Raw genomic sequence first — 24,781 nt, 5'->3', positions numbered from 1 at the left:
AAGCTCAAGATCGGGCACTGTCCTGGAGAATAAAAGGACCCCAAGGTGGCATTAAGAGAATCACTTGAGGGCTTCCCTGGTGGCGCAGTGGTTGAGAGTCTGCCTGCCGATGCAGGGGACACGGGTTCGTGCCCCGGTCCGGGAGGATCCCACATGCCGCGGAGCGGCTGGGCCCGTGAGCCATGGCCGCTGAGCCTGCGCGTCCAGAGCCTGTGCTCCGCAATGGGAGAGGCCACAGCAGTGAGAGGCCCGCGTACCGCAAAAAAAAAAAAAAAAGAGAATCACTTGAGTCTCTGTAGATGGGAGCCACCATAGAACAAAGGCAAAAGATATATTTCAGCAATCTTTTCCTTAGTTCTCTCACGTGGACAATACTGAGATGAATGAAAGCTTTTGATGGTTTCTTTTAGAAAGTGGAGAGAAATACAGGCAGATTTGCTGTCCAAATACAGACTTGGCTTGCTGTGATAAGACAGGCTCCTGTGAATGTCTTTGTGCCCCCAAATTAAAAATAAACAGAGATGGGAATAGTTATTATCTACTATCCTAAACTCTCCCTTTCCTATGGTCTATAACAATGTTGCAGAATTCTAGATCAGGGTGAAATCACTAGTGGTGAGAATTTCAGGAGTCTGAGAGCCTAAAGAGCCTAAAGAAACTCCACACCAACTGACTTCGCAATTTGAGGAAGAATGCATAATTTCCCGGGGAGCACAGAGGTAGAATATTAGGAGTTCCAGCACCAAATCCAGAGTCACTGTGGGGAGTGGTATGGTGGTTACACTTATTCTTAATATTCAATTCTGCTCCAGTAGAACATGGTACCCAGGAGAACCCAAAACTAGAATATAAAGGAAAAGGAAAATAAATAAGGAATTGTTTTAGAAACATCTGGTACTTGCGGAAAAATGATATGAGGTTTGTTCAGGCTTAGGTGACACTGGATTTTTAAGAATGATCTTGCCTTAAGCATCATCACAGGGGCAGAGGTGACTCTGAGTCCATCCTGTCACACAGTGAACCAATATTTTCCCAAATGACCAATGCATGATGTTCTAGAATCACGAATGGGTAAAAAATTTATGCAAACTGCAAGACAAACTAATGTAATGTATTTTAATGTAACAGAGTCCTAAAAGTTCTTTGATGAAGTTTCAGATTTCATATTGCAACTAACCTTTAAGAAACTACTACTTAGCAAGTTTTGTGTAGTACCAAAGGAGAATATTCACAATTATTTTTAGATAAGGCTACCAAAACACTTCTGTTTTTTCAACTACATATCAGTGTGTAGGATGGATTTCTTTCAAATCCTTCAACCTAAGCAACATATTATAACAGATTATATGAAGATGAAATATGAGAAGCCAGCTGTCTTCTATTAAAGCCAGACATTGAAGAGATTTTCAAAAATGTAAAAAAAAAATACTGCCACTTTTCTCATATCTTTTTGTTTGGGAAAATAGTCGCTTTTTTCCCACAGAAATATATTGTTAATAGTAATGTAATTAGTTTGTTATTTTTATTTTATATGAATTAACACGTGTTTTTAAAAATTCTGTGTTAATTTCCAACAGGGTAAATATCAATAGATACAGCCCTCCATAGACAACAGCTTTTGGGAGTCCTCAGTAATATTTGAGAGAGTGTAAAAGAGTTCTGAAACCAAAAGTTTGGGACTGCTTCCTGAATGCAGTGGCTCTTAATCCTGACAACAAGTTAGAATCATCTGGAAAATTAAAAAAAAGACCTGGGTCCTGCACCTAGATCAACTGAAATCTGAATCTCAGAGGTTGGGATTCAGGTATGCTTTTGTCCCCCAAGCTCCCCCATGAGGTTTAAATGTGCATTCAGGGCTGAGACCTACCATTCTACCCTCTTGCTACATGTGCATCACATAAAGTGGTCAGAAGGACAAGGTGAGACTGGTGAAGGCAGCTCTTTGGAAGGAAGGAGGCAGGTTAGAGGAGGCATCTAGAGAGATGACAGTCTTTGATATCTACTTGAAATGAATTTATGAGATCTGGAGAGATGGAGGAGCAAGTGCAACCCAGTCAGCCAGAGGAGGATCTGGTTGGTAGGGGAAGTTCACGCCCTACCTCCCAAGGGAATCCACTGTCCCTGCCCTGGTGCCAGCAGCTTCCTGACTAGCCTTCAGGTCTGAGCTTTTGTTTCTACTCAGTCTAGTGTGCTTGGGTTAACCAGGGGCAATCTCAAGGTCTCTCCTTATCACTATCCTCCCAGAAATGAAACATGTGATGGGAAATACTCACAGTCCAACAGAGAATGGCAAATCCAAACCACGCAACCCCCCAGGCATGTCGGTTCATTGGTCCAGAGATCAGTTCATAGCAGCCCTGGAGGAGTGGGCGGTTCCATATCCACATGAAAGGGACCAGAAAAAAGATGTAAGAGATGGGTGGGAAGCTGATTTGAATCAATGCCACCCCAAAATCCAGTTTAACATAACCAGGCTATTTCTACATTCCTGTGGACAACTAGGTATTAACTGTGCTGTACTGAAGAAATAGGAATAATCCTGATGAAGAACTATTCTATATCATATTTATCTGTGTTTTTTTTTTCATTCAATCTAACTAACTGAGGTGCTGCTATTTTAGCATAACATTTTTCTCATGTTGAATATGTGGCAATGTAAAGTATTCTTAATAAAATTTGAGTTTTTTTCCTCTCTCCAAAGATTTTATTGGTGATTTGTTTGAGGGCAGGGTCACTTTTTGATTTGTTTTTCAATAAAAGTGCTTCCAGTTAGTGAAAATTAGAGGCTTTATTTTTTAATCATTAAAGGAACTCCTCCTATACCATGCTTTCTAAATTCTCATGTGACATCATATTTCAACATATCTTTATAGGATTCTAGAAGAGCCACGGGGTGCGTGAGAGAGAGTGAATCATTCTTTATTCATCGGGTCATTCATTCATGCATGCCATAATCTGGTAAGTTTTATACGTAGCACATTCTGTTCTAGTCTCTATGCAAAGTACTGGAGTGATACACACGTATGGGCTAGACCTGCCATCTGAGCGACCTCCACTAAAGCCCTTGGAATCACAGGAGTGCCTAGGACATGCCATGACCAGGCTGGTTTTATGAACACTGAGATCCAGAGAGAAATGTTTTAGAAAGGCTGACCTTGAAGTCTAGGCCCCGCCCAGGGTCTCCAGGTAGCCACTTGAAGTTCTATCCTTTCTAACGCTGCCCCCGTCCCTGGTTCATCCACTTGCAAGTCCTGCCTTTGCTATATACGCCTTGATTTCTCCCCCATTTACACCTCTCCATCTACCTGACTCCCCCACTCACCTAGATGCTCAAATGAAAAATCTTGGAATTGTTCCTTAACTGTTTTTCTCTTAAGCAAACACTTTTGGGTTTAAAATATATCTCAAATCCAAACACTTATTACTTCCTGCTACACCTTGGTCCACCACGGCCTCACTTCAGGATTCCTACAATCTCCTCCTGGCTGGTTTCTCTGAGGCCCGAGCCCACCCACGGTGCCCTACTAGTCTTTGTACAGTGCCAGAGGGGTCCTTGTAAAACATGTCAGATCACTTCACCTCCCTTCTCAAGACCCTCTGAAGGTTTCCCACCATCCTTAATATGAAATTCTAAGTCTTCACAATGGCTACGAGGTGCTGTGTGATGTGGCCCTGCCTCTCTCTGTGACCACAGCCGCCACCAGAGGAGGTTGTTTCACTGCAAAGCTAATGAGCCTGGGCTCAGGGCTGCTTCCTTGCAAGACCATTTCAAAGTCCTGTACCTAGTTTTGCATGTGCAGTTTAAACTGTTTTTCCTGAGGAGAACCCCTCCCCACAAATCTGATAAGCTTCAGGCCCTACAAAATCTAGATTCATGCTTGCCTCCTACTCTTCCTTCACTTGTTCCAGCCTAGCCATACGGATTGCCTGGATGTTCCTCCAAAAAGCTAAGGGCCTCCACCTCAGGGCCTTTGCACTTGCTGCTTCCTTTTTTCAGAACTCTCTTCTTCAATCTTTTTTAAGTGAGGGTCTCCTTTCCTCACTTAATTCAGAACTCTGTGCAAATATCATCTTAATAAAGCCTTTCCTGACAACCATAGAGAAAAATACCTTTCCCTCCATCACTTTCTATATCCTGCTTTATTTCTGCTCATGGCACTTATCACTACCTGGAATTTATTGTGTATTGGTTTGGTAACTTGTTTGTGGTCTGTCTCCCATACTACAGTGCAAGCTCTACGAGGGCAGGGATTTTATCTTGTTCATTGTTGAATCTCTAGAACTCAGAACAAGTGCCTGGCACAAAGCAGACACCTGATTAGGATGAATGGAATGTGATAAGAAGTAACAATTACAATGATATTATTTGTGACACACTTGATGGTTCACAAACACTCCTATATCCATCACTCATTTGATCCCCCTAACAATCCTGGGAAGTGGTCATTTGTCCAATAATATGTATGAAAACCCACTTATGCCAGGTGCCAGGCGCTGGGCAGGGCATTCAGCTGTGACAAGGCAGAAGTGGGTGTTGCCCTCATGAAGCTCACAGACAAAAGCCCCAGTTTTTCACCTCTTCTCATTTAGTGCCTTTCATGATGCTTTTTTCTCGTTGTAGTGGTGCTTACCTTGATCTTCCTGAGTTCCATCATAATGCTCTTGAGGTGTAGTGATCAGAATTTGCACACAGCATTTTGGGGGCAGATGAACCATGATGTAAGAACGTATATATTTGCGTCTGACATGCTATGTGACATTTGGTGGGTTTCTATTATTACTACACTTGTGACGACTTCCCTAATTTTGTTAGCCTTTCTTTGGGCTTTGCAGATCTCACAAAGCTACAATGTGTATGTGAAAAATTCACCTCTTCATTTGCCCACCCACCAAACATTTATTGATGCCTGCTTTGTGCCAGGCATTATGCTAAGTACTGAAGATACAGAATTGAAGGATGCATGGTCCTCAAGGAGACTCATAGAAAAAATAGGCTTGCAAACAAATAATTATATTTCAAGGTATCAACTGCAATAATAGAAGTAAAGTATATGAGGTACTGGGGTGGCATACTTTGCTTTGTAGAAAAGGATTATTATAGGAGAATTAGCAGGACCTGTAACTCGGAGAGAATGGTGGTGTGTGGGAATCTGGGAGACCAGGGTAGGGAGAAGCAGGAAGGATGAGTAAATAAGAGATTATGTCAGGGGTGAAGAATGAGTGAGATTGAGAAAGTAGGAGCACAGGAAGTGAGGGACAGAGAGGAATTTCAAGATGCAGGAATTTGGTGTGGGAGTACTGCTCAGTGACATGACTTTGTAGTTGTGGTATAGCTAGTGGGTAGAGGAGGTGGTGAGGCCAAGGACTGTTAGGGAGGGTGTGACAAAAGTGTCCCTTATTACTAGAATGTTCTATGTGTGAGGGAAAATGGTGTGGCTGTGAAATAAACCAATCATCTGATGGCAAACATCCTTTTTGCTCTCTTTCAAAGATATGATACAGTTTGTATGGAATTACAATCCAGTCAAGATACGTCTGCATGGACTAGTTCCAAGGTTGAAATGTTAAAAACAGTTTATCATTCCTCAAAGTGATTGTTATATTGCATATTGTGATTATAGGCAATAAATTTAATTTTTTTAGCAGTCTGAATATAACTAATTGAAATGATACCAAAACAATGTTGCTAAAAGGCTAAATGAGGGTTGCTCTGAACAACTCTGCAAAATAATCTATATCACTCCCATGTCATCTTCCGGATTAATGCAACCAATCCTAGTCCAGCCACCCTTCCAGGGGTGGCATGATGACCAGCAGTGCTATGTCATTCATTCTGAAAATGCATTTTGTATTATTTCCTGCAAGACCAAAGAGTCTGGCATTTCTCAATTATTTAATGTACTGGCACACAACTAGCTTTCCTCAAAGTGGTAATGCACAGCAGTGTAAGCATTTCAGAGGCTGACTTCAAGTGTATGAGGATTCTCTTCAGGGCTTTTTGGGATTATTACCAAGTTCTTTCTTGGCTTAGAGTCTGGGCTCTGGAGCCAGGCTGCTAGCATTTGAATCCTGACTCTTCCACTTACCAGCTGCATGACCTTGGGCAAGGCAATTATTAGCATCTCTGTATCTCAGTTCCTCTTCTGTAAAATAAGGATCAAAGTGGCACTACCCACTGAGCCTTAAATGAATTAATATCTATATTGTACTTGGAGCAGTGTCTGGCATTTGATAAGTACTCAATTGATGTTTGTTTTCATGATCATCATATCATTCTCATCAGGCTGGAAACACTTTTTCAAAAATCACTTGTATGTGAATTAGCTTCTACCCAAATCACCAATCTAATATTTTATTAAGACTATCCTACATTACCACTGAATGAGGCGGATGGGTGTACCATTACTGCATCTACCCTCAGCAATTGCCATTGCTTTGGAACTGGCAAAACATTCCTTTTGTATATCATCCCTTTCAATTTACATTTTGCAAAAATAGAGCAAATCTTTGATATAAATATTTTTCAAAATACGAATTCGATACATTATACAAATAGTGTTCATTTAAACAAAATTGGATACTGCTATTGCAATTCTCGCGTTCTGTTCATTTATTAAAATGTGAATTTTCCCAGATCAGCCCTAGATTAGCACTTACATTTTACTAACAGAGAAGGAAATAGTTAACATGAGGTTTAGGAAAAAGGATGCAGAATTCCTTAGTGAGAGACTATTACCTACAGTTAACCAGTATTTTCTTCATAAAGAGCAGAAAAACCTCCTGGCAGGTCTTGGGAGAAGCAAGGACTCACCTGATTGTGATAGTAGCCAGGTACCCCTAGTTTGCAGGCCTCCAGGTTGAGAGGTTCTTTAAGGTTGTTCATAACACAGCACTGACGAGGCCAGGGGTAGTCGGCATCGTTATTCTCAGTCCGGAAAGCAGAGGTGTATTTCTGCCAGTCTGATGGTCCATTTACACCACAGCAGTTGTCCTGTCAGTATATGAGAGAAACAAAATACTCTTCCATAATCCTTGCTAGAGCCATCAAGGTGGCAACTGAGACTTTATGGAGAAAGAAGATATGGAAATTATACCGTATTTTACGTTTACTAAAAATCCCCTAATGAGAGCTGAAGGTGCTTTTAAGGTATTACATTGTAGAGTTTGCAAAATATTTTTACATTTATTACCTTACTAGCCATTAATGAGCTCTGTAGCCTTTGACGAGTTAAACTTTCTAAGCCTCATTTTCCTTAATTGAATTGGGACAAATATAATACCTACCTCACAGAGCTGTGTGAGGAATAAATTAATCAATACATTTATTTAACACGTTTAGCACAATGCCTGGCCCATAGTAAACCCTTAAAAAATGTTATTCATTATTAGTACTAATATCTTGATACAATAATGTGAGAGAGTTATAATTATTCTCATGTTACATATGAGCAAATTGAGAATCAGAAAATTAAAATTTTTGTGGTGAAGAAATCATGAGTAATTCTTTTTATTTTACTTTTCTGTATTTTTAACATTTTCTGGAGCAATTATGTATTATTTTTATAATGGGGGAAAATAAACTGGAAAAAATAACCAAAACCTAGTGGCACATGGTTATGCCTCTACATAGGAAAGGAAGATCACTTAACACATATCTCATATTACTCTGGGTAGAATTGAGGATAGGGGATAAAACACAATTCACATCACTTTCCTTCCATTTTATAAATTCTGCTAAAATGTTTCAAGGGAAGAAATAAAAACTACAGCATCTCTCAACTTTTAAGATAAATATATTCAGCAAACTTGGTGATAAAGCAACTATCTTAAAAGCATGTCCTGTTTTGCCACTGGATTATGGAAAATATCTCACCAAAGGAAATAATCATTCTGTAATTTGACCTGAGCATTTTGGCGGGAAATGGTTAAGTCTGAATCAGACTTATTTCAGACTGGGCTTTAAAAAGTTGGTAAGTGGATTTTCAAATGTGTGAGCATTCACATTTTCATTTGAAAAGCTTAGTTCTTTGCTAACATAGTGGGAAAAAAAATACTTGACTTAGAAGAGTGATAGGAAGTGAAAAAGTGGCCAATAGATTGGAGGTCCTAATGGGCTAAAAAACTATAGAACAGGAATATTAGACTAAATGAAGGAAATTTTAGAAGACAGAAGGTAAAGAGAGAGCTCAAAGAAGGGGTGGAGGCTATAAGGGGCTTTGCTGATGATGGACTGGCAAACATAGGTGGTTGGGTGGGGAGGGTGTGGGGGGGCATGGAAGAGTTGGGTCACACAAGGGCTTATGCAGGGATAAGAATTCACATACTTATGGCAGTGTAGGGGTGAGAGTGGGTATTCTGAAAGACTTGTACTTTTTTTTTTTTTTTTTTTGCGGTACATGGGCCTTTCACTGTTGTGGCCTCTCCCGTTGTGGAGCACAGGCTCCGGACATGCAGGCTCAGTGGCCATGGCTCACGGGCCCAGCCGCTCCATGGCACGTGGGATCTTCCCAGACCGGGGCACGAACCCGTGTCCCCTGCATCGGCAGGCGGACTCTCAACCACTGCGCCACCAGGGAAGCCCAAGACTTGTACTTTGATGGTATTTGAGGTAAATGTGGATATAAGGTTACGATTGCCAGTAGAGAAAAACAGGTGATCAAATCAAGTCATAGCCTCTGGTCCCTAACAGGACTAGCTCACAGGTGTGAAAAGGTACTAAATAAGCAAAACAGACAATAATTGCCACTTGAGTTCATTGTGGGGTGGAGGCACCATTTTTTTAATGTTAAGTGATGCTTGAGTTCTAAGAGGCAGAGTGTGTGATTAATCTAAATTTCTTTACTAAATTTCTTTACCCATGTCATTACTCCTATAAATGGAAGCTAATCAACATCATGGCTTAAAATAAAATATAGATCTAGGGGTCCCACTGAGTCATGTGTACACCCCTTAGTCCCTGCCAGTAAATGAGAAGAATAGAGGAACTTGCCTATGTCAAGTCTCTTTGTGAAGGAAGCCCCCTTGGAGGCAGTGGTCCCCACACTTTAACTTCATTCCTAACCATCCATATGCCCTTGGATACTGGTTTAGGTACCAAATGGCATCTCCCCAGGACTGCAGGCATTACCTGGAGCATGAGCCTGTCCCAGGTCTTGGTGACTCCATGGTTTTTCCACTGGTCATCATTGTTTGGAGGACTGTTGTTTTGGTACCTCTCCAGCATCTGCTTCAGGAAGAGGTTGGGTGTGAACTATTATGGGAGGAGGCAACACAAGAGGAAGAGTTAGCACAATAATCCTCAAGGAGGCAAAGTGATTTGCTCGGCATGTTGCTGGGGTCCCTGAACATTGTCTCCTGGAGTAAAACTGAGCTCAGAGTCACTGAGTAGGGCTGGGGGTGGGAGTAAGGCTGCTCTGGGTGGCCGAAGTCCCCCTTGTAGGGAGAAGACCCCCATCTCCAAAGAAATTCCAATGAGATAAGGGTAGACAGGCATTGTGGGGTGGCCTAGGCCAGGGAATGGAAAAAAGGAGAGAAAGCAGGATGCTGAATGGGAGGATGTCTCAGATATGGTGGATTACTGCTCATCCCAGTGGAAGGCCAGTGGCTGTGGCAGAGTAGTGAAGAGCATGGCGGTGCAAGCTTGGGCCCTGGGAATCACACGGCCTGGATTCAGGATCCCACTTTCACTTACCAGCTGCGTAACCTTGGACGTTACTTTATTTTTTAAGTCTCATTTTATTTTTATTTATAAAATGAATACCTATTTCATAGGGTTACTATGAGGAGAAAAATTATATATTTATTATTAATATGCATATTACAATGCCTGGCATAGGGTAAGGGCTTAATATGTGTCAGTTATTATAGTGTTATGATGGTAATGATGATTCATATGGTCATTTCTGCTCTGTCTTTTGAGGTTGTACTCACAAAGTCTCGTTGTGTTGCTGCTGTGATACAAGATGCCACTTCAAAGCTATATACAATAAACATCAGAATGAAATACTGGAAGGGAAACAAATGGAATACAAGAATTACATCTACCGCCAAACAGAGTTTTTTGTTTTGTTTTTACAAATAACTGTTAGGTTTTCTGCAGCACATTCACCTAAATATAATTATCTGATCATTTACATAATTATTCAACAAACCCTCGTTGATCAGCTGCTTAGAGCCAGACTTGGTGCTAGGTGCTAATCAGATCAACTCTTCTCCTTTCCCCAGAGAACAACCGACTATTGAATACAAAGCTTTCTCAGTTCAGTACCCTGCATTTCCATTTTAACTGGGGAAAACATAAAAGAGAATGAACTGGTGTGTGTGTGTGTTCGTCCAATGGCTGGCAAGAGAATCAGTGTATTACACACTATGTAGAGCCCCATAACTCCCCTCTCATTGGGAGACATTTTCTTTATGGTTTACTGAGAATTGAGGATTACCGAGGTCAAAGATGAATAGGGCTGCGTTTAATAACCGTCTTCGGGCTTCCCTGGTGGCACAGTGGTTGAGAGTCTGCCTGCTGATGCAGGGAACATGGGTTCGTGCCCCTGTCTGGGAGGATCCCACATGCCGTGGAGTGGCAGGGCCCGTGAGCCATGGACACTGAGCCTGCGCGTCCGGAGCCTGTGCTCCGCAACGGGAGAGGCCGCAACAGTGAGAGGCCCGCGTACAGCAAAAAAAAAAAAAAAATCCGTCTTCCCTCTTGGCGACGTCCAGTCTTATCGGAGAGGAGAAGGCAGCCTCCAGGTACACAGCTCTTCACCGGCATCTTCTCTCACTCACTCCCACTCCAGTTGCATCAGGTCAGTTGAGTGAAATAGCACATCGTGTGTTTTGTTGCTCTGTGTGTGTGTGTGTGTGTGTGTGTGTGCGCGTGTGTGTGGTAGGGTGCGCATGAACACGTGATGGCTCCACAACACACTGCCCCTGTTTATGGCTGGCAAATATCTGAAGGACAAATGTTCTCCGAAGCTGGGACGGGGACTATTTGCAAGAGTCCTGTCTTTGTTGTCCTCAGCCTTGCACATACGCTTATGGGGCTTGGGTTCTTCTGCGGAAGGGGCGCTGCGGCCGTGTTAGCGGAGGAGCGCAGGGCAAACGGATCTCCCTCCCTGGGCAGGGGCGGTTCTCAGAGCGGCACCCTCTGCTGCCCTAACCATTCCGCCCAGAAAAAGGCTTTGGCTACTGTTAACTCTCAGTTAACAGCAGGAGCCCCTTCAGGGGCCTCAGAACATTGCCCCCTTCTGTATGAGCGGCTGCCTTGCTCTTTGTCGAGAGCTTTGCTGGCTCCCTTTAAAGAGGCTCAGAAGCCCCTTAGAGACGCTCCAGAAAGGAAGCACAGGGTGTAGGTGTTCTCTCCTCCAGCCGCGTGGAGGGCGCGCTGCTCCTCTCTTTGCCAGGCATGGTGAAGGATGTTCCCGGCTGTGTGAGATACACATGACTGGCCCAGAGTGAGGCTGGGATGCAGCTGAAGCTCGTCTCTAAGGACACCTGCCTCTCCTTTACCTTTCCCTGCATTCCTTAACCCCACCCTGAAAACGTGGGTTCTTTTGCCCTGAACTAACTCACACTAAAGACCCAGAGAATGTAAACATTCTACATTCCCTAGGTACCAGGATGATGTTAGTTCACAGGAAAAGCCAACCAACAAGCACCTTAGCTTGCTGGACTCGTTCCATGAAGGTGGAACTCAGGTCCTGCAGCCTTTGGCTAGGAGAGTTATTTCAAGTGGGAGTGGGGATGGGGCCCCATTACAGGGCGAGAAACTGCTGTCCTGAGCACGGGGGAAGGGAGTAGAAGTTTAGACCCAACACTGAGGGTTCTTAGCCCGGCTGGCTGCAAATTTGCTCCCATCTGCAAAGGCAGGGCACAGCCTGCTGTCTGAGGTTTGGGGCAGAAGCCTCCCTAAGGGTGCACAGAGTTAGAGCCTCCACAGGCAGGTGGGAGCTGCAGCTGTTCTCTACATGTTGCCCATCATGGGTTTCTAGGGTCCCTAAAAAGCAGAGGGAATGCATGAAATGGGAAGTGTAGGCCATCCCACAGCATCACCAGCCTTGAGCTCAAAAATGTCTACAAAAGCTTGTGCTTTCTCTTAAAAATTCGTGCCTATTTTGTGATTTACATCCGAATATATCAACACTTGATTACTATTAAAACAATATTTTAAACTACTTACTCTCAAGAGAAAAAGTCTAATTATCGAGTTCTCACTGTCTCTCCTTTGGCCTGTGTACCTCCTGGCTGTATCTGTTGGGCCCATGCAGACACCAGTCAGAGAAGCAAAGATCTGGCAAATACTCAACAGGTGACGCCCAGGTGTCTCCCCTTCAGCTTCTCTGTGCTGGACCCTTCTGGACTTCCAATAGAGGAGAGCATCTGTGACCCCACTTGGATAATCTTCACGGCAGGGAGGGTCTTCCTCTCTACTCCCTCCTCACCTGGCACTCTGTGCTCCCACCTACCCCACTGAAGACCAAAGCACTGTGCTCAGGGAAGAAGAAACAATCCATCAAAATTGGTCCAGGAGAGAAGTGTAGAGAGTGTTAAGGTCTTACCACCAGAAGAAGTTTCCTGTTGGACTTCATGATGCCTACAGTGCCCAGGACAGACAGGCAGAAGAGGCAGATGCCGACAAACATGCCAATCCAGGCTGCCCCGTACATGTCATCATTATCAGTGGCTTCAAGCAGCGGGTAGAGGCTGTGTTGGTCGGATACGAAGAAGATGCACTCAGCAGTCAGGGCGATGCCGCACATCTGGGGGCAGAGGGGGTTCTGTCAGGCCGGCGGCCAGGAGAGCAGCACTGGGAAAGGGATAGAGGAGTAGGGGCGTGGTGGTAAGAGAGATTAACTCTGTCCCCTGCCTAGGCTTTAAGCCACTGACTTAAACTCCTCATTGCCAGGAAATCAAACAGTCCTTCCATCCTATGTATTGGTTTCATGCCTCCTTCCACATTTTGCTCTATCTTCCCGCTCTTTGGGAGGAGACCCAGACAATTTCAGACCATCTGTAAAACCCCTGGGGCATGAACCACTCAAACAATGACTTCTTGTATGAAGATAATCTCTCACTCCCATTCCCACTGCCCACTGTCCAAATTCCTGGATTGTAATATTTAAACTGGTCCTGGTCATGTTCTCTGTGCCAGAGAACCATGGGACGTTAGAGCTGGAAGGAACCTTGGTGGTTATCTTTCCTGCCCCCTGGATTTCATAGAGGAAGGATCTTGGTCCTGAAAGGCAATGAGCTGTCCGGAGTCACGCAGAGTCATAGTCAGGGCTGGGCCCAGAGCCAGCGATCCTGACTCCTAAGTGTTCTCACCACACTGTGCCCACGCAGCCTGGCCTCTGAGTTACTCTTACATCCCAGTACTGCTCCCCCCCACCACCCCGTGTGACCAGCACAGGAAGATGCAAACATCTGTCCCCGACAACCTTAACAGTGGAGGCTGTGGAAATCAAACCAAGGAGGGATAGGAAAGACACACCAAAGCGTGTGTGTTGAGAGTGCTTGGACACTGACTGTGGTTAGCATGGCTGCTTTTAGATTCTTGTGTTTTAAAGTTGGGAGGGAAATCTCTCTTTTTTTTTTCCCACATGGTCTTTTGATATATTACATAGTTATATAGCATTATTTATATAGTTAACTTCTAGTTAGTATGTTTTACTAACACACTGCTTAAAAGGAAGAAAAGATGTAGGGAACCAGTCATTATACCATTATTTCCCTTTAAACTCTCACGTTCGATTGATCTAAAATCATAATTACAGGAAGAGCAGAATTTCCCGGAAAATACTCATTACTTACACCAATAATCACATTTCCAAAAATCAGCAGGCCCTGGAAGCACCGAACAGTGGAGTCATCTTTGGCCATCTTCACGGTTTCCCACAAGCTGAGGACACAGCTGAGAAGATCACAACTCATTAGGAGCAGGGGATAAAGACTGCTGCTGTGAGTTCCATAGCAGAACTAAGTCACACCACTGTGCACTGCCTTCTCGTGTTCCAGAGCACCCAAACCAAGTCATGTGATCATTTAGCCATGGGAGAAGTTTGGTTATTCAGTTCAGTGATCACAGTAATTTTATAAAGGAGAAAAAAAAAGTAAAGCCAGCCTGAGTCTGATCACCAGCTTTCAGGAGTTCTTTAGGGTATGGAACATACAGACTGCATCCTTCTGAGTGATGAACTGAGGCCCCATAGTCACCGAGGGCAGACCGGAGGTGGTGATGAAACACACCGAAGGTGCCTGGTATGGCTCTTCCTGCCCTTGGTCATGGCAAACGGAAGCCCAAAGGATAAACCTATGGGCAGAGTGGGCAACTGGTTCCCATACGGACTCTGGACAGCGGTTAAAACCCATCATTTTCAGAATGTATTGTTATCTTCAAATATAGTTGGCAAATGAAAAATACCCTGTCACATAAAGGGGGGGCGAGGAGAGAAAGAGGGGCTAACATTAGTTCCTTCTCTGTGCCACTCTACTAGGTAATTTACATGCACACAGGTCATTCTCATAACCTAATTAGGTAGAAGAAGAAAAAGGGTGAGGAGGCTCCAGTTTGCAGATGAGGCAACTAAAGCTTAGATTGATAAATTAAGTTCCTTGGGGTCGTACAACCAGTAAGTGGAAGAGCTGGGCTGGAGGTCTTGGTCTGCCGTGACTCCAGAGCCCAAGTGCTTCTCCCCAGCCCATGCTATAGCTCCCAGAAGTTATTTACAAGGCTTAGCGCTGTGTCTGGCACTTTAAAAAGTGGGTCTCTCCCTCCCTGAGGATTCTCTGGAAGGAATACAGGGTAAGTGTTTGGGCGAATTATTTTGGCCTTTGCACTTGAATTACCTTGAGATAAGCCATCCACATCTCTCAGTGTTTTGTTAATTAAGTTATCCACTTCATGCACTCAGGCTCTAAATCAAAATGGGTTATATGACACAACTTGCATTTTGAGGGATACAAAGATATGTAAGAGAGGACTTCCCTGGTGGCGCAGTGGTTGAGAGTCTGCCTGCCGATGCAGGGGACATGGGTTCGTGCCGTGGTCCGGGAAGATCCCACGTGCCGCGGAGCGGCTGGGCCCGTGAGCCATGGCCGCTGAGCCTGCGCGTCCGGAGCCTGTGCTCCGCAACAGGAGAGGCCACAACAGCGAGAGGCCCGCGTACCGTAAAAGATGCGTAAGAGAGATTGTTGTATTCTAGAATTTCAGGCTTTAGTAGGGAAGCTGTGTTCCCAAGTCATTATAACGCGTCTAATAAGACCCTAAGTATCGTGGGAGTTCTGAGGAGGGAAGAGGTCAGGCGTGCAGAGTATATATGGTTTTGATGGGTCAAGAAGAGGTGGGTGGGAGTGGGAGGAAGATGGGGGTGACATTCCAGGTAGAAGGAAAGGAAAGGTCAGGCAGTAGAGGCTTAGAAGAGTAAGGAGCCCCGGAGATAACACACTAGCCAGTTTGGCTGAGGTCCCGGTGTGCGTGGGAGGGAAGCCTTCTATTCGACTCAGACCTTGCTAAATTGTAACTTCATTATTACAGTCTAAAGTAAGTATTCACAACCTTCCAAGTAATCTTAAACATCTCTAAATATTTTCCCTTACCTGTTCACCTGGGCAGTGGTGGGAACTGGAGTTGAAATTTATGAGTGTTTTCTGGCCCAGAACTGGGCACGTGGTGTACTCCACCAGTGTTTGCCAAGTGAATAGAAGAAATGGGGCCATTGTTACAAGATCCCTCTGCCGTAGCTTCTGCTTAGAAATGCCATTCATTTCTTTCCGCTTGGAAATGTCCTTTCAGGCTTAGAAATGTCATTCATTCTTTCCCGAGATTGTTGCACACTAGACAGAGTGGAGCCTGAGCGCCCCGAAGGAGTTAACACACAACCTCTCCCAAAGGGGAGCGTTACTCACGTAGCTGGATCAGCCACATTATAAAGTTCCTCACTGGAATGCACAGATACTGCTCCTGACCAGTTGGGTTACTGTCTAAACTAGAGACACAGATAAATAGGCCATGAAAGGTAGAAGTTCAGACAACACGAGTACATAGAGAGAGTAAAGGGCAAAAGAGGCCAAAAGCAGCCCCATTATCACCCAGTACCAATTAGGACCCATTTGCAGATAGCAGCCTATTTACGGTCATTAGCTGGGCTTAAAGAACAGAAAGAAGACAATTTGTGTTTTCAAGGAATTTAAAGTGTGACTGTAGCAACATGGATGCACAACAAAAATGACTGTACACTGTAGAATAAAGGAGGAAAGTAGGGCTACGGAGAAAAAGGAAGAAGGCAGGTAGGTCACCAAAGAAAGAGGGCTTTATTGGTCCAGAAGGAGCTGACAGGACCCTGAACAAGACAGCTGGTCCCAGTGACCCAAATGTATCCCGTAAGGATGCATACTTTCCCAAAGATGACTCTGCTACACAGAGTTTTAAAAAGGGGAAGAGACGTATGAATACTCTGTGGGAGGATTGCAAGTCAGAATTAGGGTGGGGAAAGGCAGACCAGAGTGGGAAAAAAGAAGGAAGGAGACGGGTGGGAACTCGGTTTGAGGAAAAAGGAGAGTAAAGTGAAGAAATCTAGACAAGCATGAGGTAGGAGATGCCAGGGAGGGGCATCTGATTTAGGAAGGCAGGGCTGTGTGGATGGGCACAGAATGCTGAAGCGGCTGCTCGCTAGACGTTTCTCCTTTTCCACTATGCGTTCCTTCTCCTCCTCCTTCAGGGGTGCGTAATAACTTAGATAATGGCACAAAATAAAGTGATGGTGAAAGCTGTCATTTAATGTCCTCAGCACATGCTGGCACTCTGTGTTCATCCTCTCAACAGACCTAAGAGATGGGTATTTTTACCAAAATCTGTCCTGGTTTCTTATTGCTGTTATAACAGATTACCACAAACTTAGTGACTTCAAACAACACACAGGGAATTATCTTACAGTTCTGGTGGTCAGAAGCATGAAATGAGTCCTATGGGGCTAAGATCCAGGTGTCAGCAGAGCTGTCCTCCTACTGGAGGATCTAGGGGAGAATCTGTTTTCTTGCCATTCTGCAGATGCAGAAAATGAGGCTTAAAGGGATTAATTGCTTTGCCCAGGGCACGTTGCTAGATAATGCAAAAGCGGAGACTCAAACCCAGATCATTTAGTGAACACTGCAGTTTGTAAAGACCTGCCATATGGCTAATACTTTCAATAGAAAAAGAAACACCTGGCTTGTTTCCTCACCAACTCTGGAGCAGAGAGAGTAGGTACCACTTTTCCCTGCTCAGGTGATCCTGCCTTTGCAAAGGTCAGAATCACTGGGCCTCTCTTCACTCACTTCTCTAAGTTCTTGCCTCCTTAGCCCCTCAACACTGCACTCATATTTGCACATTTGCCCCAAACCCAGAGCTGCACCCACACGTTGTTCCAGAAAATCTGTCTAGATGTATCCCAGACCTGCAGCTTTCCCACGCACCCCTTGGGAACAAAATTCTTAGAAGAGGTACAACTGTGCGGGTTAATGTGAGAGCCAGCATTTCATAGCCTCTCCTCGGCCACTTGTAGTTGACTAGGTTGTTGTCTAGAAGACCTAAAATATTTATTGCATCCCCCAAACAGCCACAAACGTCAAGAGGGGTGGCAGTTAGACAGCCAAGTGTAGGCTTCTGGCAGCTCGCAGGGTAGTCTAGTAGCTGTGGTCTAACAGTGTCACTTAATGTCCTACACCGGACTTGGTGTTAGAAAGCCAAGGTTCAAACCCAGTCTTGCCCAGTCCTTACAGTATAACCTTGGCAATGCCACTCAGTGTCTATTTCCTCATTTATAAAATGGGTAAAACACAACTTGTTGATGGGATTGTTGTGATCACTGAGATAAAAGATGTTGAAGTGATTGGTAAACACCAAGATCATTTGCAAGCATGAGAAATTATGAATAATAACTAGAGGAATATTTAGGAAGAGCAGGCTATTGGGCTGTGGCTTTGCCTTATGTACCAGTGACCCCTGGGGCCTAGGAGGGAGGTTTTAATGGTTACTGATACCACAGCCAAAGGCGTCTAGGTTGAGGCGAAGCAGCCTCTTTCACCTTCCTCCTGTTCCCTACTCAAGGGCTGCTCTGTTGGAGGGTGCTGAAAGCCTTACCCATCTCCCATCTGTGCCCCTTTTTATTTTCCATGGAAGGATTCATTGGCCGGGGGAGGGGGGGGAAGCTCTTTGGGAGAGGGAAAAAAGCTTCCCAGTTGTGCTTGGGGTATGGCCAGAGTCAGGTACCAAAGAGCAGGTCCCTACGGCAGGCGCCCTCTGCACATTGCACCAGCATTCCTGAACAGTTAACACCGCCACTGGGCCTCATCCCTAGGCTTTGACCAGCTCTGGAGCCTCTGGTCTAGACTATGAGGTGATGCAGAGATGACCCTTGAGGTTCCTCCTCTGTACTGGGGCTACTTCCCCCCTGACACAGAAATTACTCAGAGAGGACTCTGTTCTGCTCCCCTTGTGCGTTATTTCCTCCTGGTATCAACCTATGAAGGGCTTCCTGCACTTTACTGCAAGAGTTTCCAAAGCAGAAGAAGGCCCTGGGACCCTGTTTTATTTGTCTTTTTCAGTCCAAAGTGGCACAGCGCTTTACATGTGGTAGGCACTCAATAAATTATTTTACTCAGTAAAAAGGCAGATGAAGTAAATTTTAAAAATGTATATTTGAATGAGAAGAATATATGAGTGAATTATTTGCCTAGACCTTTATCGCAGAACACGTTAGAGTATGGTGAAGTAGAAAGAGGATGGGCTTTGGACAAATCTAGGTTTGAATCTTAGCTCCACCACTTAGAAGTTTTGTGGCCTTTGGTAATTACTTAATCTTGTAGAGCTTTATCTCTAAATGGGTATTGTAATACTTAACTAAAAGGGTTACTATGAAAAGTACATGAGAATATGTGTGAAGTTCTAACACAATATTAGTTACTCAACCAATATTCATTTTCTTTACCTTTGCCTCAGTTTGTTGAAGCAGACAGACCAGAACAAATAGTGAATGATGAAGGCATCTAAAACTAGTGATTTAATTTTGTTTTAAAACAGAGCCACATTGGGAATGTAAATTGGTACAGCCACTGTGGAAAGGTTTCTCAAAAAACTGAAAATAGAGCTACCATATGACACAGCAATTTCACTCCTGGGTATATATCTGAAAAAAAAAGCCCCACTAATTCAAAAAGGTAAATGCACCTCAATGTTCACAGCAGCATTATTTATAATCGCTGAGATATGGAAGCAACTTAAGTGTCCATCAACAGATGAACGGATATAAAGATGTGGTATATATATACAATAGAATACTACTCAGCCATAAAAAAGGATAGAATTTTGCCATTTGCAATGACATGGATGGACTTGGAGGGTATTATGCTAAGTGAAATAAGTCAGACAGAGAAAGACAAATACTGTATGATGGGACTTCCCTGGTGGTGCAGTGGTTAAGAATCTGCTGCCAATGCAGGGGACACGGGTTCAAGCCCTGGTCCAGGAATATCCCACATGCCACGGAGCAAGTAAGCCCGTGTGCCATAACTACCAAGCCTGTGCTCTAGAGCCCACGCGCCACAACTACTGAAGCCGTGCCTAGAGCCCGTGCTCCACAACAAGGGAAGCCGCTGCAATGAGAAGCCAGTATGCCGCAACGAAGACCCAGGTGCTCCCTACAGCCTCAGTTCAAAGGAGAGCCCTCCAGAGCCCCTGCTCCACCACAAGCTCAGCCATAGGCTCCTTTTTGCTTCCTGGTGCCAGATGGCTTTACTTGTCCACCCATTCTCTCCTGCTAACCAATCTCTCCAAATCCAAATTTCTCCTCTCCTACTCTGTTGCGCTTAAATTTGAGAACTTTTTGGCTTTTCAGCTCTTAGAGACAGACTAATGACTTCCCTTTCCCTGTATCTACAGTATTTATCCAGACCCAATCATTTTATTCTCTTTCTGGCCCCTGGAGGGGAGGCTGGACAATCAAAGAGATAAAGTACAAACTCCTCGGCTTATATTCAATCAGTACCAACCAGGCTCCAAATGGCCAGCTACTTACCTTCTTCTGCTTCTCTGAGTGGTCTCTCATTTCTTCTTCTTGAACTCTTTACCACCTTCTGAAGCTCAGCTAAAAAACATTTTCTTTCCCCAACTACCTTTGCCCAGAATTATCCTTCCTTCTCTACCTACCTCTCTTGCCCCAAGCAAACAGCTCTCCAAGGGAGCCCACACTGGGTCCTGTTTGGTGTGTGTGTGTGTGTGTGTGTGTGTGTGTGTGTGTGTGTGTGTATGTGTATGTGTGCGTGTGTGGCTTTTCTTCCCTACTGGCCTCTGCCATGGCAATCTAACCTGACACCTCATTACCGTTTTTCTTTTTCTTTCTTTTTTTGTTACTTCTTTTCTTTACCCAAGTTTGTTAATAAGTTAATTCTGAACCCACAAAGGAATAGATTGCTGTACACTTTAAAAAGTCATTTGACAAATAATTGCAGTAAAGAAACAAAAATTATAGACTTCAAATTACTTGCTGAGTGACACACTTAAAAGTCCGTGACTACACTCCTAGTAGGTTTTGTCTTACTGAGAAGGTATGTGATTAGGGAGAAATTAGGATGTCATTTATCCCAGGGCCATTATTGACCATGTGCCCTTTCATAGCATGATTGAATATCAGCTCTGGCTGCAAACCGAGAGGCTTCATAGTCACCTCCGTCATGGTGCAGACAAGGAGACCAAAGCTCTGGGAGGGAAAGTGACTTGTTCAAGATCATCAATGTGTCATTTTCAGGGTCAAAATTTCAGTCCTGATCTCCTGACTCTTAAACCAGTCCTTTGTATTGAATTTGTTGCTGATCTTTCTTCTTTTTAAGGTAGGGAGATACCACCTCCCTTTATGTTTCTTTAAAATTAAGAGATACTCCCAATGCCCTGCCCTTTTTCCTTACAAGTTTAGCCAGCAGGGGAGTCACATAAACAAAGCTGACAAGGTGAGAACCTTCTACCCTCAACCTCCATTCAAAGCGTTCTTCACTCTTCACTCTAATGTCCAGATTCCCACAACTCAAGAATCACTCCTTTGCTCTTGTTAAAATGCAAATACATATAAGAGAGGCACCGTGAGCCTCATGAGCCATCGATGTTAATGCCTCATTGTGAATGATTTCAGTAGAAACCGTTCTTGTATTTCCAAAGGGAGAGGGAAGACACCCTGAGAGGGAAAGAGGCCTGAGGAGAGAGAAGAGATGAACAGATGAACTTCCTAACCCATGATTTGGGGGCTTGGGGCTGTGAGTAGAGACTGACTCCTGATCATATGGTGTATCTGCCCTTCCCCACTTCCTTTTTAGCACCCAGTATGGATGAGCTTTTCAAATATGGGGTTTACTGAAACTTTTCTGTGTTATTCCAAAGCAGTTCTTCCCTCATATATATTTGATTTTTTTCTTTTTCTTTTTTTTTTGTTGTTGTTATTTGGGAGGGCTAGAAAGGAAGTGGATGGGATAGGGTGAATTTTAAAAAATGGGATTGGTAGCAGGCAGAGGATCGAGTAGCAGCTGTCCCCTTTCAGAGATGACATTGTCCTTGCCTGAAAGTGCACAGTTCACCTCAAAATGTTTTCCACACACAGGAATAGCTCCTGTGAGCCCCACCCTGTGGAAGACTGCCCAGTGGCCTGGCACCATGATGATTTATTCAAATTGCACAACATCCAGGGAGCTCCTTTGCTCTGAGGAGTACAGATTTTTGCAAGGCTGGAGTTTTCTTTATGTATTTTTCTTGTGTCTTCATTCAGTTTGTTTTCTTCTAAAAATTTTTCATCCCTACAGTGTTGATGTTTCCAGACACATTGAATAGGTCTAAACACCATTGCTCACTAAACAAACCAATTTTCAAAGCAGGAGGAAAAGAAGTGAGACTCACTCATCAAGCATGAGATCAGTTTTTCAAGTTCATTACCTCTTTTCCTCACCCAAGTTTGTTGGACCAGAGAACACACAAACCACACCTCACACTTTAGCTCCTATTAGTGAAATTTGGATTGACAAAAAAAAAGAAAAAAAAAAAGGAGAAATAAGAGAGGATGAAACAGATAATAGGCTATTGCCTTAGCCTAGATTCTGAAACCCAGAACAAGATTAGACACTTGTATGACTCAGAGATGGGGATAAAGATGGCTGTGGAGATTAGATCAGCGCAATTGCTGGTCTGCTTACACTTAGGGTATGATGAGGCCGTGGGAATGATGAAAGGAGGAGCTTTTTCCCATGGCCATGACCCCCATGGCCCACAGCATCCATTAGTTTTTCTTGCTTTACAGCTCTAAACCTGCTCTGACCAGTGTGGTGACTAGTAGAGGCTTGTAGCTATTTAAATTCAAATTAATTCAATTAAATAAAATAAAAAATTCAATCCTTGAGTTGCACTAGCCACATTTCAAGTGCTCAATAGCCGAATGTAGAACATTTCCGTCTTTGTAGACAGCACTGCTTTAGATCCCTGGTGCTTACTGTGCTGAGCTGAGTCACTCACCCACCTGAAGTCATGGACTAAGATGTAAGCAATGGCTCAGGCATTCTCAGCCAAGTGAGGACCTCGGGTGTGGGCAATGCCAGTGGGATGCCCAGCCCCAGGGCAGGAGTACCATGGAGATTCCTTGGGGCAGGTGAGATTAAGACACCTCCTCATGAATTTGGTCTCTGCCCCAGTTAGGGAACAGTGACGCATCAGGGGTGTGGGTAGCCTTCATGGCCATGAGGCTCAGATTTCAGCATCAAGGGGAAGCATATTCTGGGGCTGATCAGTGTTTGCTCTGCGAAAGAATGTAAGCAGGAGAGGTCAAAAGAAATTCTGAGTGTTCATTTGTTTTTCTTGACTAGATGATGTCTAAGATCCCCTGTGTACTTACAAGTTTATGATTCTTTCCAGATAGTTAAAAAATATATAGGTGAGTTGATTTTTAAGCCCATTGTTGCAGAAAGCAAAAATAGTCTGTTGTAGTAGAAAGAAACATAAGGAAATTTTCTCCTCATTGAGAAAGATTAATAAAAAAAAAAGCCAAACATTTTTTTATAAGGTTTGAAAACTATACGACCCAAGTTATATATATAACTTAAAAAAATATATTTATAAAATCTAAGTGAGTTCTTCTTATGCTTGGTGATTCTATTCAGGCAAAAGTGATCAATAAACATTATCTTTAATTTAAAAAAAGACATTAAAATTCATAAAAATTCAAAATGTCATAAATATCTTTAAATCTAGTTATAAGTGGGGTTTTAAGCTCATAAACATAAACAAAATGATACTATTATTATTTGAAACTTAATCTGTATTATGTGTAGAAATGTTGTTAGAACAAAAAAATACAACGTGCAAATCCTGGTGGAAACACCAACTGGTGAAGAGTAAAAATAAGTTGTGTAAAAATAACATTGTGTAGATAAAAGCTAATTTGTTGACCTATTTCAACATTTATTAAGCAGAGCTGTTTGCCGAGAAGAAACATGAGTAAATTGCCTCACAAATCCCATTACGAGTAGACAGGACCAAATGATTTCTGACAAGAACTTTAAGAAACTTTCTCTCTGCTAGGCTAATTTTCCTTTTGCTTTTTTAACTCTACATGGAAACTGGAGGTCCTCAAAGGTGTCTATCTGAGATTTAATCAGGAGATAGAGGTTTTCCCAGGGTTCTTGGGTTTTTCTTGGTCTTTCTGTGAAGAGGTGGAAATGTCAGGTGCAAATCAGGATGGGTGAATAACACCCCCTGGAAGAACTTTATCTCAGTTCTGAGAACTGGGCAATATCAAAGGGGTTAAGAAAGCAGTTTGTACAGTTTAAAGAGAACAGAACGGTCACAGTATCCTAAATTACAAAAAATGATAGACTCTGTTCATCAGGAAATGAACTTCTTCCCCTCTCCCTTTCAGACAGCTCATCTGCCTCCCAGGAAAGCAAGGCAACCCCTAAGAATGAGTTATCTTCCCTGCCCAGTGGAATGGGTCTACTCACCTGCCCTCTCCCCCTCTTCCTCCTCCTGGTACTGTGCCGGCCCACTCTGCACACTGCTCTGGCCTGAGGTGCTTTTCTACCCTGTACCAATCCTTTGAACCTCTGGGACCAGGGGAGGGTGGTATGTGATTGGGAGAAGGCATCTCACGTGGGCTTAGCCCGATGCTGCCTGAGCCTGCCTCTCTGAGACCGGAAGTAACAGGAAACTTTTAGCCAGTAGATTTCTGCTACTTTGGAATGTGTGGCTCTGACAGATGGAAGCACCTTCTGGATTCCTCATAGGTCTGGGCTTCCTCGAACACACACTCAGGGCTTTTGTTTTGATTTTGATTGGATTTGTTTCTATTAGCATGATTTAATGCTTAATTCTGCTCTTGTGCATTAAAAGGTCTATCCACTGTCCCAATTCTTCACAGGCATGCTGGTACACATTTATGTGTCCAGGGTCATGTCTAATTTCAGTTTCTATATCTTGCAGACTCTACATTTACGGGGATAGTACTTGCCCAAGTAAATGCTCCCACTGAGTTGGTCCAAAGCCTAATAAAGGGCAAGAGATCTGGAAACAAAGAGATTGCGAGATAGAGAGAGGGCTCAAGTAATCATCTGATGTTATTCAACTAATTTCTCCCCTCCCTCTCTTCCCTTCCTTTTTCTTTCCTTCTTCCCTCTGGAGCCGCCATGTGTCATAACAGCACTAACAACGTCTAAACAAAACAAACGTTTCTTTCAATGGCTGCATAACACATCTCGGATACGTGCATCACAGTTTATTTAGCCTGGC

General features: G+C 43.7%; 1 protein-coding gene across 1 annotated transcript; it reads right to left on the bottom strand.

Annotated features, from left to right (window-relative positions):
- Positions 1-676: 676 nt before the first annotated feature.
- Positions 677-24,028, bottom strand: UPK1B (uroplakin 1B). The gene is made up of 8 exons (XM_060099890.1): positions 23,998-24,028; positions 13,807-13,906; positions 12,555-12,755; positions 9,931-10,005; positions 9,128-9,250; positions 6,812-6,991; positions 2,274-2,357; positions 677-841 (listed from the first exon to the last, which is right to left on the bottom strand). The coding sequence occupies exons 2-8, from the start codon at positions 13,873-13,875 to the stop codon at positions 791-793; spliced, it is 783 nt and encodes a 260-aa protein (XP_059955873.1). The 5' UTR covers positions 13,876-13,906; positions 23,998-24,028; the 3' UTR covers positions 677-790.
- Between the last annotated feature and the right edge of the window lie 753 nt (positions 24,029-24,781).

This window comes from Mesoplodon densirostris, chromosome 5 (assembly GCF_025265405.1).
Source record: "Mesoplodon densirostris isolate mMesDen1 chromosome 5, mMesDen1 primary haplotype, whole genome shotgun sequence".
Taxonomy (NCBI): domain Eukaryota; kingdom Metazoa; phylum Chordata; class Mammalia; order Artiodactyla; family Ziphiidae; genus Mesoplodon; species Mesoplodon densirostris.
Note: the sequence above shows the minus strand (reverse complement) of the source record. Positions and strands in the feature narration are given on the sequence as shown.